This window comes from Dendrobates tinctorius, unplaced genomic scaffold, assembly GCF_039654945.1.
Source record: "Dendrobates tinctorius isolate UK_male_01 unplaced genomic scaffold, ASM3965494v1 ptg000130l, whole genome shotgun sequence".
Taxonomy (NCBI): domain Eukaryota; kingdom Metazoa; phylum Chordata; class Amphibia; order Anura; family Dendrobatidae; genus Dendrobates; species Dendrobates tinctorius.
The window spans coordinates 1,212,501-1,229,505 of NW_027361798.1; the positions used below are offsets into that span (position 1 = coordinate 1,212,501).

Below are 17,005 nucleotides of genomic sequence, written 5' to 3' on the forward strand. Positions count from 1 at the left end.
CATCTCTGTTCCTGATTTGTATACATTGTGAGGCACAGGAGGAGAGGTGGGAACTGACTGCTCATGTAAGGGATTGGGGACTTCCCTCTCTTAGTTTCTTCCCCATTGCTCCTGTAATTTTTGGCTTGCAACACTCCCCCACTTAGCATGGATATTGTTATAAAAGCTTTTCAGCAGCCTCATCTGATTACCATTACCTCCTTTATCTTCATCAGATAATAGTCTATGTAGTCCCGCGGTGCCTCCGGATTCAGAGTCTTTCTGTGCTGTTCTATGTACTTTGCCACAAAGTTCTGGAGAAATTCGTTTTCTCTAAAGACTATCTGCTTCATGATCGGAAACTTCAGGAGGATCGGGACAATATTGCAGACCTGTAAGAGATGAAATAGATGAGGAATCCAAGCAGGAAATATAGAGACAAGATAGGAGATTTGTTCCCTCTAAGGCTTTGTAAACTAAGTGCTCGGATGGTATTTTGACTAATCTGAGCAATCTCTAAAGGTGTCTGTGTGGCCCTAAATAACTAGCCAGAGTAAAGCCCATTAGATGGCTTTCGGCCAGTGGATGGATTGGCTGGCCATTCTGCCAGCAGCTATTTTAGCCAACTTTCCCAAATACAGGAGTGCTCATTCAGTTGTGTTATCTCCGTGAGACAATACTATTAGCAGTCCAAAATCAAACATACCAGATCGATATGTTAAAAGAAATGCACAGAAAAAAGTAATTAAGAAGTTCACACACGGAAACCAGCAGTGCCGCAGGAGAAGTATCAAGAAAAAAAGGGGAACTCCTGTGTACCTCACTTCTGAAAAAAATAAACCTTTTTTTATGAAAATCAATTTTAAGAAATGAAAGTGTACAACGTTCAAGAGACAAACAATTTTGAATTCCTAGAGAGGATGGGTGCTAAGAGGAAACGCGTTTCGGAAAGAGTTCCTTATTCATTGCCTGTATTGAGGAAACTCCTTCCGAAACACTTTTGCTGCTAGCACCCATCCTCTCTAGGAATCCAAAATTGTTTGTCTCTAGAACGTTGTACGCTTTTATTTCTTAAAACAGATTTTCATAAAAAAAGGTTTATTTTTAAGAATCTTGATATGCTGGAACTCCCCTCTTTTCCTAGATCAAAATGTTCTCTGATACTAAATTGTCCCTGGCTCCCTTAAACATTAGATTTTTGGCTGAAGCTGTCTACGTATATGAGATGGTTCAGCTGACATTAGTCTAATGTGTGTGGGGCTTAAGTAATGGATTTATTCTGACTTCTCAGGTGGTTCTAAGACAGTGAAAAAAGTGAAGACTTTGTCCCTGAAGTTCTGGGGACTGAAGAATTGGAGACAAGTAGAGATGAGCCAATCAATGAAAATTAGAATTTGACGACTTCGCTGAACTTTTCTTCAATTCTATGAAACCTCTTACTGTCTGGAAAATAGGTATATATCACAGTGATGTCTCCTAGGTCTGAACTGAACCCATTTTGAGCCCTTTACAGCAAACATAGGCGTAATAACCTGTCTGGTGTAAAATGACTGGTAACGGGAGACAACTAACAGTGGAATTCTGGGGATGTGTATGGATATAATATTCGACTTTTATGACAAGAACATGTGCAAAAACACAAAACAAAACATTTTTTACAACATGCAAACTTTGTGAGGTAAAGTTGTGTTTAAGAGATGTATTAAAATTTTGCTTATGTCTTTAACCCCTTCATAATCTTGGACGTATATACTGTATATGTCCAGGTCGGGAGGTACTTACCAACCTAGGATATATGGATACGTCATACCTTTAATGAGGCATCATGACCTGCAACTACAATCGCTGTGATTGGCTGTTCAATTGTGACAGCAGCGGTCATACACTGGAGCCTACCAACGCCAGCGTCACCAGGCCCACATCTGATTGGTGCTAATGGATGATGACGTCAATCCCACAGATCAGAGTGCAGAGACGAGATCTGATCCCACAATGACCACATTGCACTTCCTCATTTTAACTTCCGACATGTGCAAAGCGGTCATAGTGCTGTTGAGCCTGTACCATCACTGCTGTTGGGTATCTGCTGCTGTTCCAGAAAGAAGAAACAATGTTCGTGACCCTTTCTTGATCTGTTCCTGATCCCTGATTTTATCCTTATCCACCCCAGTCCCCCTGTCTCACACTGTCCCCCACTACCCATATCCATAACCCCTCACTTTCTGACTCTGAGTGCTGATCAGTAGTTGATTGCTGATCAGTAATTGGTCGATCAATTTTTGGCAATTTCTTTCTCGTTTGTGCATCCGGAAGCTGCCGAGCTGTGGTCAGTGGCGCATATCACTGATCAGCAGTCATGCTCTCTGTTTTCCAGGACTTCTTTTTGTCGCTGTCTATTTTTTCTTCCCCCTTTGCACCACCTCTGTGCATGAATCCTGTAGCCATCAAGTGGTGGTGTCACGAAGCGACTGGCCCTGTGTGACATGGACCCAGCAATTGGTCGGTCACCAAACAGCAAACAAACAAGGGAACACCGTGGACACAATTACAATGGTGGGCCCTGCAATAGGAATGGGGAAATGGGGAAATGGACACCTCCTGCACTTTCCTGAGGCTGTGCCCTGGTCTATCCTGATGTCCCTATATGGCTTTTCTCAAACCGTCGCCAAGCAGGATACCTTAACCCTCACTTGCCCTGCACCTATCCCTCAGTAGGGAATTGGCAAGTGCAGACACTAGTACCACTGCTGCACTAATACAACACCACGGGAAAATATAACAGACAAGGTAAGACAAACAACACTTAGCTTTCTCTGCTGCAATGCACCGCACAGCAGAGTAAGGCACCCAATCACAGCGTTCAGCAGAAGCACCACTGCACCAGAAAGCTCCTGTCTTCAGTACGGTTGGTGTCCAAAAAGACCTGTATAACCAAGTCAGCTGATGCATCATGTGACTTTTTAAAGGAAGGTGGGAGTGGTCACCACCTGCATCAGCAAGCTCACCTAGCAATGCAATTACACCAGCGGCCACCGGGGGGAAAATTGATGTTAACCCCCTATGGCCTGAAAGGAAAAAAGTTTTAATGTGAGAATATAGATCTCTAGTGTCACCTATTGGAGGTAGCAATCCTAATAGTCAATGTTGACCCTTTAACGAGCCTAGTTACATGACTTAGGATAAAAGCCAAGCCAGAATCTCCATTTGCAGACAAATTGTAGTAATTGGTGTCTACTACAATATTTTTAACTGAATATAGTCAGGGTTAGTGTCTGATAGTTGGCGCTCAGTAATACTTTTCTACTGACGCTCGTTTAGCAAGTTTGTTTTTTATTTTACCAAATTTTTATATTCTTTTTATTTTATTTTTATCTTTTTCTTTCTAGATTCTTTTTTTTTTCTCTTCTAAATAAAAAAGTTTACACCAAACACTCACACGTGAAAAAATGTTCCTCTCATCAGAATCATGGCATTCACCGGAGGAGGCATACGCTTTCCTTGCCTCTAACACTCAAGTGATACGAAACCACCATGCAGACACCACAGGATAGCAATTGAATCAGTGCCCACCATTACTGTCCCCGTACAGACCTCATCCCTCGAAGATTTGAGCCACAGATTCCTGATTTTGTGAATCATGAATCCAATTTGACACTACCAGCCTCACAGAAACAGACTTTTTCAAAGTCTTTTTGTCTGAGGATTTGTAAGATTCAAGGCGGTCTAGACAAATTTGTATGCTCAGCAATTTTTGGCACAAAACCACAATTCATCATTTTCTAACTGGACCACTGTAGATGAAGTTGAAGTTATGATGATGTTGATGTTTTGTGGTCTTGTCTTTCACATGGGGTTAGTGAAGAACTCAGAACTTAGACAATATTTGAGTGTTGATATTTCATGTTGTTCTGTCCAGATATATAATTGCTGTCTAGAAAGTGATTTTTGTGTGTATTAATCCTTCATATATTTCATACTGTAAGGTAACAGCACCACCTGCTGGCCATTTAATGCATAGATTCTAGTTTAATTTGCAATGTATTGTGGGATTGTTCCTGTTACATCATAGTCTTGTTTATGACACTGTGAGGGGAACAGCAGCCATTATTCCTCCATGTGTCTTAGGAGAAACTACACCATTCGTGTTCTTCATGCTTCTTGTCATGATCCAGGATGGGGTTTCGCTTTGGCCCGTCCTGGTCTGATTGGGGGTTAATTATTCCACCTCTCCCTGGCAGAGGGCGGCTATTTAATGCTCACTGGACCTAGGTCCGGTGTCAGTTATACTCCTGCCCTCGGCTGAGTTAGTTGACCTTGTGCGTACGTGTGCCTTGTGCCTGATATCTTGCTTGCTTGTTTGGTTTTGATCCGGTTCTGTCCCTGTTACAAGTTCTTCCTGCCCCTCTTGTCCTGCACTACCTCTCGTGTATGACTCTCTGCTTGTGACCCGACTTCTCTCTGCTCGTCCCCTTGGTACCACGTCGCCCTCTTGTGTATGACCTTTGGCTTTGTCTGACCTCCCGTCTGTTTATCCCTCCTGTACCTCGCTGTCCGTACTGTGTATGAACTCCGTTTTGCCTGACTCTGATTTTTCTGTCTTCTCTGAAAGCAGGATGCTAAGCCCCACCCCCTTGCAGTCACGTGACCGTAGGTCCCGTGACGGCTTGCTAAACTTCATCACACAGGTCCTGTGCTCCCATACTTTCTGGCTGTCCTGATCCTCAGGGGTCCCTACAGTGCGGGTGAGTCCCTGCTCAGCGGAGGCTGTACGCCGGCGCTGTCAGGATCCTGATACTTCTTAAACAGCCTGCTCTAAGCATAGTTGGTAAGCACTATCTAGGTGTTATAATCCTGTGTTTATAGCGTTTTTTGTATTAAATAGGTAATCATCAGCTATGTATTACCTCATGATACCTATGTATTACCTCATGTTACCTATGTATTACCTCATGTTACCTATGTATTACCTCATGGAACCTATGTATTACCTCATGGTGCCAATGTATTATCTCATGGTACCTATGTATTACCTCATGGAACCTATGTATTACCTCATGGTGCCTATGTATTACCTCATGTTACTGTGTATTGCAGACAATCTGTATTTTATGTTCTGTGCAGTTATATATTCTGAAATGCTCCTGTTATTGCATCCTATAGTTTCACCCTTTCCTGTCACATCTGCAATCAATAAAAGAAGGTTACAATTTTACAGCCTCTTTTCTTAAAGAAGACAGGGGGTTTAGCTACATGTCTCATTGCACACCCTACTAACGTGTATGAGGACAGTATAGTGAAACAACTGCTGAGAACAAGCTCAGAAAATCTGACGTCACAGAGCCCGCCATTATCCAAGCATACGGTTATTGCATATGGATATTGCAGCAACCTCCTAACGGTCGGACCGAATAATCGGACCATACGAAGCCCGCCATTATCCACGCAGAGCCGACAAAGGGATATCACAGCAGTCGCCTAACTGTTGAATCATGTCTCAAGGACGAGCATCCTCTTTCAAGACGAGATCACAAGTTGGTTCCTCCAAGACATCATCCGTCAGCAATCCCGCCGCTATTGCCCGCGCAAAAGCTGTAGCGGCAAAAGCAAGAAGCACCTTTGCTGAGCAAGAGATAGAATTGAAACTACAACAAGCATCCCTGGATGCAGAAAAAGCACGCCAACAAGCATGCCTGGATGAAGAGAAAGCGCTTGAAGCAACATTACAGAAACTTGCTATTGAAAAAGAAAGAGCAGCTGCCATAGCAGAAGCCTTAGAAGCTGCCGTATATTCTGACGACGAACACAGCAGACTCAGCAGTGTGCTAGGCCTACAGCAGGTTACTCACGATCCATTGCAGCGTACTGCAGAGTACGTCCATCAGCATTCCAAATCAAATGACGCTCCAGACCCACAGGCGAAGACAGAGCATTTTGTCAACAAGTCAAGCCAACCAGATAATTCGGACCCCCAGAAAGCCAACTTTCAGTCTCCCTACCAAAAGCAAGGAAATACACATTGGGATGATACTGACTACAATAGTCTTTCTCCAGAACAGAAGATCCGGAATCTGTCCCGGCTTAAAGAGAATCCCTTTGCTTCAGAAAGGTACTACAGCAGTTGGACCAAACCAGAGACATCTAACAGGTATGATCGCACAGCACACATGTACTCTGACAACACTCCATCAGCTGGCATCAGTACCAATCAAGCCACGATGGCCTTTGCCAAGTTCCTTGCTCGATGTGAGTTGGTCACTAAGGGACTTGTAAAGCTCAGCAATCGCGCTGAAAACTACAGGGCTTGGTGAGCCTCCTTCAAAAATACCATAAGAGACATAGGTCTATCATGTAGTGAAGAAGTGGATCTCTTGGTAAAATCGCTTGGAAGTGAGTCTGCCGAACACGCAAAGAGAATCAGAGACATTAATGTAAATTATCCAGATGTCGGCCTCAAAAGAATTTGGAATAGACTTGATGAATGCTATGGCTCAGTAGAGGTTATAGAAAGTGCTTTGTTTAAAAGAATAGAGGACTTTCCTAGAATAGCGAACAAGGATTATTCAAAGCTCAGAGAATTAACTGACTTGTTAATGGAGTTGTGTGTAGCAAAAGCAGACGGAGATCTTGTGGGGTTGACATATCTCGACACTGCTAGAGGTGTGAACCCCATAGTTCAAAAACTCCCATATAACCTGCAAGACAAATGGGTTACATATGGTTCTAGGTATAAACAGACTTACAATGTACCATTTCCTCCATTCAATGTGTTTGTAGATTTTGTCTCAGAACAAGCAAAAATTAGAAATGATTCTAGCTTTGATTTCATGCTGTCATGTGCCAATAACTCTGTTAGTAAACTTCGTAGAACAACTGTAGAGGTCCACAAAACTAACATTTCTTCCACAGGTTCAGTTCGCAAAGAGTTCAGTTCCGGTCAAGGAGAAGACAAATCCAAAGACCCAAGCAGGCAGTGTCCCTTACACAAGAAGCCACATTCCTTACTTAAGTGCAGAGGTTTCAGAGAAAAGTCATTGGAAGAAAGGAAGGCCTTCCTTAAGGAGAACCGCATCTGCTACAAATGCTGCTCTTCAACATCCCACTTCGCCAGGGACTGTGAGGTTAGTGCAAGGTGTACCGAATGTAACAGCACCGAACATAACTCAGTTCTACACCATGGACCACCATCGGATGCTTTGCCCCAAGAGAATAGCGGGGAGCTGAAGGACTCAAATACTGACAGTCCAGCCATTACTTCTAAGTGTACAGAAGTTTGTGGAAATCTCATAGGAGGCAAGTCCTGCTCTAAAATTTCCCTAGTGAGAGCTTACCCTGCAGACGAAAAGGACAAAGCCATCAAAGTATACGCGATTTTAGATGATCAGAGTAACAGGTCATTAGCCAAGTCTGCCTTCTTTGATAGCTTTAACGTCAGAGGACCCAGTGCCCCCTACTCTTTGAAAACTTGTGCCGGTATAGCAGAGACAGCTGATAGAAGAGCAACAGGCTACGTAGTCGAGTCTATAGATGGCCAAATGTGTCTGCCCTTACCAACCATTTTGGAATGTAACCAGATTCCTGACAACAGGTCAGAGATACCAACGCCTGAAGTGGCATCGTATCATTCTCATCTGAAGCGTATAGAACGCCTGATTCCCAACCTCGACCCAGAGGCTCAAATAATCTTGCTCCTAGGGAGAGATATTCTACAAGTTCACAAGGTTAGACAACAGATCAATGGCTCACACAATGCTCCATATGCTCAGAGACTCGACCTTGGGTGGGTCACTGTAGGAGAGGTCTGTTTTGAAGTTGCACACAAACTGACAGTGGTTAACAACATGTTTACCAGTACTCTCGAGAATGGACGTCCATCTCTCCTTCAACCATTTGAAAATTGCTACTTCGTAAAGGAGTTGCTACACAGCACTTCAGCACCAAGTATCTTAGCGAGTCGTGCCAATGACGATTGCATTCAGAATTGCGACCAAGATCACCTTGGGTGTACGGTCTTCCACAAGACCAAAGAAGATAATCGTATAGCAATGTCATTTGAAGATAGACTGTTCCTAGAGATGATGGAGCAAGGAATGGTGCAGGACAAAACGAAGAGCTGGATTGCATCTCTACCCTTCAAGCCTCAAAGACAACGCTTGCCTAACAACAGAGAACAAGTTTACAAACGATTTGTTTCCCTCAGGCACAGCTTCCATAATAAACCAGAGATGAAAGATCATTTCTTTACCTTCATGGAGAAAATATTTAAAAACGGTCATGCAGAGTTAGCACCTTCACTTCAAGACTCTGAAGAACGCTGGTACCTGCCTCTGTTTGGAGTGTATCACCCGAAAAAGCCAGGTCAAATCAGAGTAGCATTTGATTCGAGTGCTAAGTATGAAGGTGTTTCATTGAATGATGTCTTGTTATCAGGCCCGGATCTGAACAACAAACTTTTAGGAATGCTTATCCGTTTTCGTAGAGACTCTATTGCATTCACAGCAGACATCCCACAGATGTTCCATTGCTTCTTTGTTAAAGAGGAGCACAGAAATTTCTTGAGATTCTTGTGGTTCAAAGATAACGATCCTTCCAAAGAGATTACGGAATATCGTATGAAGGTACATATTTTTGGTAATAGTCCTTCTCCTGCAGTAGCCATCTACAGGCTGAGACGCGCGGCTCAAGAGGTTGAAGCAGAGTACGGAACAGATGCCAGACTGTTTATAGAGAAAGATTTCTATGTGGATGACTGTTTGAAATCGATGCCAACAAATGAGACCGCGATTAGTCTTCTGAAAAGAGCCAAAGACATGCTTGCTGTATCTAACCTGAGGTTGCACAAGATCGCTTCTAACAGCAAAGAAGTGATGGAAGCCTTCCCTCTTGTGGATCATTCAAATGACTTGAAGAATTTAGATCTAGTCCATCTTCCAGCACATTGCTCCCGTGCCTATGCCGATGCCCTGTGTATATGAAATAAAGTGATTTGATTCACATGAACGGTGAGTGCCTTCCTGCTTTTTCTCTTTCTCTACAACGAAATGTTCTGTTTTTTTCAATATGGGATTGAGCACCCGTTCCAAGTGGGATTAAGGTGTTTTTTATTAATGTGAAAAATATATGTGCAGACATTCAGGGTATTTTTTCACACAACGGTGCCGGATATCTATTTTCTCAAATTGTGGACAGGCTTCTATGTCTATGTTAGCAGCAGAGTGCTCAGAATTCGAAGGTCTACCTCACCTGAACTATGGAAATATGTGCCTACACATCTCAACCCTGCGGACCAGGCTACCTAATTTGTTGCTGCCAATCGCCTCAAAGACATGATTTGGTTTACAGGCCCTGAGTTTTTGTATAGACCATTGCCCAACATGACAGAATCGGCCTTGTTTGAACTAGTAAATCCACATGCTGACGTTGAAATTCGCCCTCAAGTGTCTGCGTTACATACGGAAACTTTGAAACGCCACCTGGGATCCCAGCGATTCAGTAGGTTCTCTACTTGGAATTCGCTTGTTCGTGCCATTGCCTGCCTGACCCACATAGCTCAGTCGTACAAGACAACCTCACCAACAAAAAAGGAAAGCTGCACAGGTTGGCATCATTGTAAACATGTCCACACAGCTCTCGATCTAGAGCAGTCAAAGAATATATTTATCCGAGCTGCACAATGGAAAAAACAGTACCTGCCTACTTTGCAACAGAGGAGAAAGTGGCAAATCAGCAAGCCTAACCTCCAGCCTGGCGATATAGTACTAATGAAAGACTGTCAGTCTCGGAGAAATGAATGGCCATTAGGTTTCATTACCCAGACATTCCCAAGTAAGTATGGAATCGTACGTAAGGTGGAAGTAAAAGTAGGAAAACAAGGCGAGACCAAATTATTCCTCAGGCCAGTAGGGGAACTCGTTCTGCTGTTCTCGTCCAATAAACACAATAGTGACGTCGGCTGACGTCAAGCGGGGAGTGTTCTGTCCAGCCATATAATTGCTGTCTAGAAAGTCATTTTTGTGTGTATTAATCCTTCATATAATTCATACTGTAAGGTAACAGCACCACCTGCTGGCCATTTAATGCATAGATTCTAGTTTAATTTGCAATGTATTGTGGGATTGTTCCTGTTACATCATATTCTTCTTTATGACACTGTGAGGGGAACAGCAGCCATTATTCCTCCATGTGTCTTAAGAGAAACTACACCATTTGTGTTCTTCATGCTTCTTAAACAGCCTGCTCTAAGCATAGTTGGTAAGCACTATCTAGGTGTTATAATCCTGTGTTTATAATGTTTGTTGTATTAAATAGGTAATCATCAGCTATGTATTACCCCACGTTACCTATGTATTACCTCATGGTACCTATGTATTACCTCATGATACCTATGTATTACCCCACGTTACCTATGTATTACCTCATGATACCTATGTATTACCTCATGTTACCTATGTATTACCTCACGGTACCTATGTATTACCTCATGTTACCTATGTATTACCTCACGTTACCTATGTATTACCTCACGTTACCTATGTATTACCTCACGGTACCTATGTATTACCTCATGTTACCTATGTATTACCTCACGTTACCTATGTATTACCTCATGGTACCTATGTATTACCTCATGATACCTATGTATTACCTCATGTTACCTATGTATTACCTCACGGTACCTATGTATTACCTCATGGTACCTATGTATTACCTCATTGTACCTATGTAGTACCTCATGGTACCTATGTATTATCTCATGGAACCTATGTATTATCTCATGTTACCTATGTATTACCTCATGGAACCTATGTAGTACCTCATGGTACCTATGTATTATCTCATGGTACCTATGTATTACCTCATGGTACCTATGTATTACCTCATGTTACCTATGTGTTACCTATGTATTACCTCATGGAACCTATGTATTACCTCATGGTACCTATGTATTACCTCATTGTACCTATGTAGTACCTCATGGTACCTATGTATTATCTCATGGAACCTATGTATTATCTCATGTTACCTATGTATTACCTCATGGAACCTATGTAGTACCTCATGGTACCTATGTATTATCTCATGGTACCTATGTATTACCTCATGGTACCTATGTATTACCTCATGTTACCTATGTGTTACCTATGTATTACCTCATGGAACCTATGTATTACCTCATGGTACCTATGTATTACCTCATGGTACCTATGTATTACCTCATGGTACCTATGTATTGCCTCATGGTACCTATGTATTACCTCATGGAACCTATGTATTATCTCATGGTACCTATGTAGTACCTCATGGTACTATGTATTGCCTCATGTTACCTATGTATTACCTCATGGTACCTATGTATTATCTCATGGTACCTATGTATTACCTCATGGTACCTATGTATTACCTCATGTTACCTATGTGTTACCTATGTATTACCTCATGGAACCTATGTATTATCTCATGGTACCTATATAGTACCTCATGGTACCTATGTATTGCCTCATGGAACCTATGTATTATCTCATGGAGCCTATGTATTACCTGATGGTACCTATGTATTACCTCATGTTACTGTGTATTGTAGACTATTTGTATTTTTATGCTCTGTGCAGTTATATATTCTGAAATGCTCCTGTTATTGCATCCTATAGTTTCACCCTTTCCTGTCACATCTGCAATCAATAAAAGAAGGTTACAATTTTACAGCCTCTTTTTCTTAAAGAAGACAGGGGGTTTAGCTACATGTCTCATTGCACACCCTGCTAACGTGTATGAGGACAGTATACATGTAACAGTCCACTGTTCTACATGGCTATAACTCAAAAATGATTTGATGCAATCCACAAATTTTTTTCATTACAATGATTATGCACAATGTCCTCCCAGAGATGACCCCAACTTTCACAGACTTTTCAAAGTTCGACTGGTCATTGATCATTTCAGCAATAAGTTTATTGAGGTGTATGTGCCCCAAAGGGACACCTGCGTGGATGAGTCCCTAATATACTTCAAGGGGAGGCTCAAATTCTGGTAATCCTTGCTCAGTAAGAAGTCCAGGTATGGAATTAAACTCTACAAGCTGTGCGAGAATACCTCAGGGTACATTCACAGTTTTAGAGTTTATGAAGGGAAGGACACCCAGACTGAACCCTCTCAATGTCCCCCTGTCCTGTTCAATCAAAATTATCACCTCTACATAGATAACTTTTATACCAGCATCTCACTCTTGAAGTCCCCCTGTGTGCGAGCTACCAAAGCATGCGGTACTGTCTGAAAAATCGGAGGGGCCTCCATAATGTTAATTGGGCAGCTGCACAAAAAAGACTAGAGCAGAGCTCATTGTAGCAACAACATGCAGGTGATCAAGTACAAGTGTGAAGTACAGTATTCAGATGTACAGGACATCTTGTTCTCCAGACCTCCATTTTGGTGCTTACGACGCCATTTTGTTGTTTACGAGTTAAATTTTGTAACTTGGTGAAAGTTTGCAGCTGTTATAAATCCAGACTGTTCCAGCTTGCCCAAGATATGATATATGAGACCCTGAAGAATGTGCTATTGTTCTATCCTCTACATCACGTAGCTAGGGACATATTCTGATTTTCTTGCAATACTATTGGCTTATAAAGTAAATGTGTCATGACGATGCTATTGGTACTTTGCATAATTAAGCAAAATACTATAAAAGAGGTGGCATAATAAACAGGGTTAGTGATTTGCCTTGATCCTCCCATGCAGAGGCACACGTCTCCGCCTGGTCATTCCCAGTTGCTAGCAACGCCTTGTGGATTAATTTGGAAATCACCTGGTCAACTGTGAAGAGTTAATTTAGCCCTCCCTCAACACAAGGACAAGAGGGATGTCTTTTTCTTGACCACCGTACATGGTGATGGCAGTACCACCACCACTTTACGAGATACCTCTACACAGGTCAAAAAACCTGACTGTCCTGGGATACAATGAGACCATGGGGGGAGTTGATCTCTCTGATCAAGTCCTCCAGCTGTACAGTGCCAAAAGAAAAGCCAAGGTGTGCTACAAAAGCTGGTCATGCACATTGTACAGATGACAATGTACAACACTTTCATACTATCGTGAGATGGAAGCCAGAGGGGTGTGTATCTTCATTTCCACTAGACCCTAATCTTTAAATGTCAGGAAGGAAAGGGTCCCAGTACTTCCTGAACTGCTAGTGAGCCCAAACAATAATTTTCCCCCACATATGGAGTATTGGCGTACTCAGGAGATATTGCACAACAATTTTTTGTTTCCATTTTCTCCTGTTATCCTCATAAAAAAATTGAGCTAAAATACCTTTTGTGGAAAAATGTGTTTTTATTTTACGTTCAACATTAGAAATTTCAATGAAATACCTGGGGGCTCAAGGTGCTTACCACACATCTAAATAAATTCCTGGGGTGGCTTAGTTTTGAGGGGATTTCCTCTGTTTAGTCGCATTAGGGGCTCTCCAAATGTGACATGACACCCTCAAACGATTCCATCAAAGTTTTTACCCCAAAATTTCACTACTTCCCTTCCGAGCCCTGCCGAAACATTATCGGCGGACTCAGGAGAAATTGCACAACAAATTTTGCAGTACATGTTCTCTTGCTACCCTTGTGAAAATATGTGGTCACTTGTGGGGGGTTTCCACTGTTTAGCCAGATCAGGGGCTCTCTAAATGCGACATGATGCCCGCAGACCATTACGTCAAAGTCTGCATTCCAAAACATCAATTCTTCACTTCCGAGCCCTGTGCTGTGCCCAAACAGTAGCTTTTCACCACATATTGGATATTGGCGTATTCAGGAGAAATAGCACAACAAATTTTGAGATCCATTTTCTTGTTCCCCTTGTAAAAATTAAAAATTTGGGGGGCTAAAAAACATTTTTGCAGGAAAATATATGATTTCTTTTATTTTTCATGGCTCAACTTTACCAATCTCTGTGAAGCACCCGCGGATTTACAGTAATCACCATACATGTAGATAAGTTCCTTGACAGTCTCGTCCATTTTCTCCTGCTACCTTTGTGAAAATAGAAAAATAGAAGCTAAATGAACAGTTTTGTTGAAAAAATCAGATTTTTTTTATTTCAAATTAATCTCAAAATTACATATTTTTGTGAACAACCTGGAGGTTCAAGGTGCTCACTACACATCTAGATAAATTCCTTGGGCGGTCTAGTTTTAAAAATGGGTTAAATTGTGGGGTGGTGTTCACTGTTTATGCACATCAAGGGCTTTCCAAAAGTGACATGGCATCCACTCTTGATTCCAGCTAATTTTGCGATCAAAAAGTCAAACGTGCTCCTTCTCTTCTGAGCACTGTTGTGCTCCATAACAGTAGTTTTCCCACACATATGGGGTATCAGCATATTCAGGATAAATTGCACAGCAATTTTTGTGGTCCATTTTCTTCTGCTACTCTTGTGAAAATAAAAAAGCTAGAAGAACATTTTGTTGCAAAAATAGAATTTTTGCATCTTCACAGTCCAGCGTTATAAATTTCTGTGATACACATGTGAGTTCAGCGTGCTCACCACACATCTACATAAATTCCTTGGCAGATATAGTTTCTAAAATGGGGTAATTTGTGGAGGGTTTCTACTGTTTAGAAACATTAGGGGCTCTTGAAATGTGAAATGACACCCTCAGACCATTTCATCAAAGTCTGGATTCCAAAATGTCATTCCTTCACTTCCCATGGGCAGCACGGTGGCTCAGTGGTTAGCACTACAGCCTTGCAGCTCTGGAGTTCAAATCCCACCAAGGACAACATCTGCAAGGAGTTTGTATGTTCTCCCCGTGTTTGCGTGGGTTTCCTCCTGGTACTCCGGTTTCCTCCCACATTCCAACGACATACTGAATTTTAGCTTGTGAGCCCCATCAGGGACAGTGATGATAATGTGTGCAAACTGTAAAGCGCTGCGGAATATGTTAGCGCTATATAAAAATAAAGATTATTATTATTCTAAGCCCTGTCATGCCCCCAAACAGTAGTTTTCCTCCACATAAAGGGTATTGGCGAACTCAGGAGAAATAGAACAACAAACATTTCAGTCAATGTTATACATTTCTGTAAAGCATCGGGGGTTGAAGATAATGAAGACACATCTAGATAAGTTCCTTGATGGGTATATTTCCCAAAATGGGGGTCACTTTTTAGTTTCATCAGGTGCTCTTCAAAATGCGACATGGTGTTCTCTTTCGACTCCAGACAATTTTGTGTATAAAAAAGTCAAATTAGGCTGCGTCCCTTCCCTTCTGAGCCCTGCAGTGCACCAAAACAATAGTTTTCCTCAACATATGGGGTATCGGGAGAAAATGCACAACAATAATTTAGGGTTCACTTTCATGTAAAGTAAAATTTTTGTTAAAAAAGTTGAATGTTCATTATTTCCTTCCACATTGCTTTAGTTCCTGTAAAGCACCTGAAGAGTTAATAAACTTTCTGAACGTGGTTTTGAGAACCTTGAGGGGTGAAGTTTTTAGAATGGTATCATTTTCGGATTTTTTCTGTCATATGCAGTGGGGAATATACGGTAAGTACTGTATTTAATACACTGCCAGCTTTGCATGTTTTTCCAGCTACAAAGAACTTCAACTGTGAGAGAGAATCTTGAGAAAAAAAAATCCAGAAAATCAAATTGTATGAATTTTACATATATAATTTGCATTTTATTGCATAAAATAAGGACACCTGCTTCAAAAATAATAATAATAATAATAATAATAATAATAATAATAATAATTAGTTGTGAGAGAATATATTCAGCACTATTCATTATTCGCATGAATAGTGCTCTATTCGGGCTATTCGATACTCAGTGAGCAATTTGGTTTTCACCTTGGTATATTCGAGTGACCCGCACGGCATGTTTGGCACTTTATTTGCTTGACAATCACAATAATACGGACACCATATTTGGTGTGGCATTTCTGTCACGCACGGTGAGGGAAAACCAAGTGTAACATAAAGGGAAATGGGGAAGGGGGCCCAGACACTAAGGAAGGGATTTGAAGACCCCTTGGCTAGATCTAATCTCTCCCTAGAACTCCCACCGAGTCCCTATATTGGTTTCTCACCAATCGCAGAGCCGGAACCTGAGGACCTGAATCTCCCTGGGGCCTAGTCCTGAATAGGAAACGGGAGGGAGATGCAAAACTAAAGATGGTAAGGTGAGACAAACAGGGGAACACTTAGCTGAATCGCCAGATACGGATTCCAGAAGAGGGATTCCAGACTCCAAACTGGAGCACTCTGAGAAGGTCCAACATTCTAGCAAGCAGAAGTAGAAATGAAGCTATTACCCGCACTGGGTCACAGCTGAGCCACTAACTAAATAGATCCAAACTTCTCAGGGCAGGAGGAGGTCGACGCTGGGTCCTAGAGGCAGATGGTTCAGGAAGCAGTCTGTATGGACAGGCGCTCAGACATTCTGAGGCCTGATGCAGGATGATAGCCTGTCACCTCCGAAGTGCTCGTGACAGTACCCCCCTCCCACGAGTAGCCTCTGGACACTCAGGACCCGGTTTCTCAGGATGTGAGGTATGGAATGCCCTAACCAACCTAGGGGCATTCACATCTGATGCTGACACCCACGTCCTTTCCTCTGGACCATAACTCCTCCAGTGCACCAAGTACTGCAAGGAACGATGAAGGAGACGAGAATTAACAATCCTCGAAATCTCAAAATCCAAATTGCCATCTACCAAAATTGGGGGGGGGGGGCGGTGGGGATGAGGACTCAATGGGGTTCACACACTTCTTAAGAAGAGATCTATGAAAAACATTGTGGATTTTGAGAGCTTGAGGAAGCTCCAGACGAAACATCACTGGGTTTATGACAACAGATATTCTGTAAGAACCAATAAACCTGGGTCCCAACTTCCAAGAAGGAACCTTCAACTTAATATTCCTAGTGGACAACCACACAAAGTCATTCACATTCAGGTCCGGACCTGGCACACGTCTCCTGTCAGCCACACGTTTGTACCTGTCTCCCATAATTCTCAAATTCTTCAGGACAC

General features: G+C 42.1%; 1 protein-coding gene across 1 annotated transcript in view; it reads right to left on the bottom strand.

Annotated features, from left to right (window-relative positions):
* LOC141047911 (cytochrome P450 2B19-like) overlaps nucleotides 1-17,005 on the bottom strand; it is a 310,299-nt gene that overhangs the window by 146,981 nt on the left and 146,313 nt on the right. Inside the window, exon 6 of the mRNA XM_073543231.1 lies at nucleotides 198-371. Coding sequence (XP_073399332.1) covers nucleotides 198-371 — 174 coding nt within the window. The remainder of the gene's footprint in view (nucleotides 1-197; nucleotides 372-17,005) is intronic.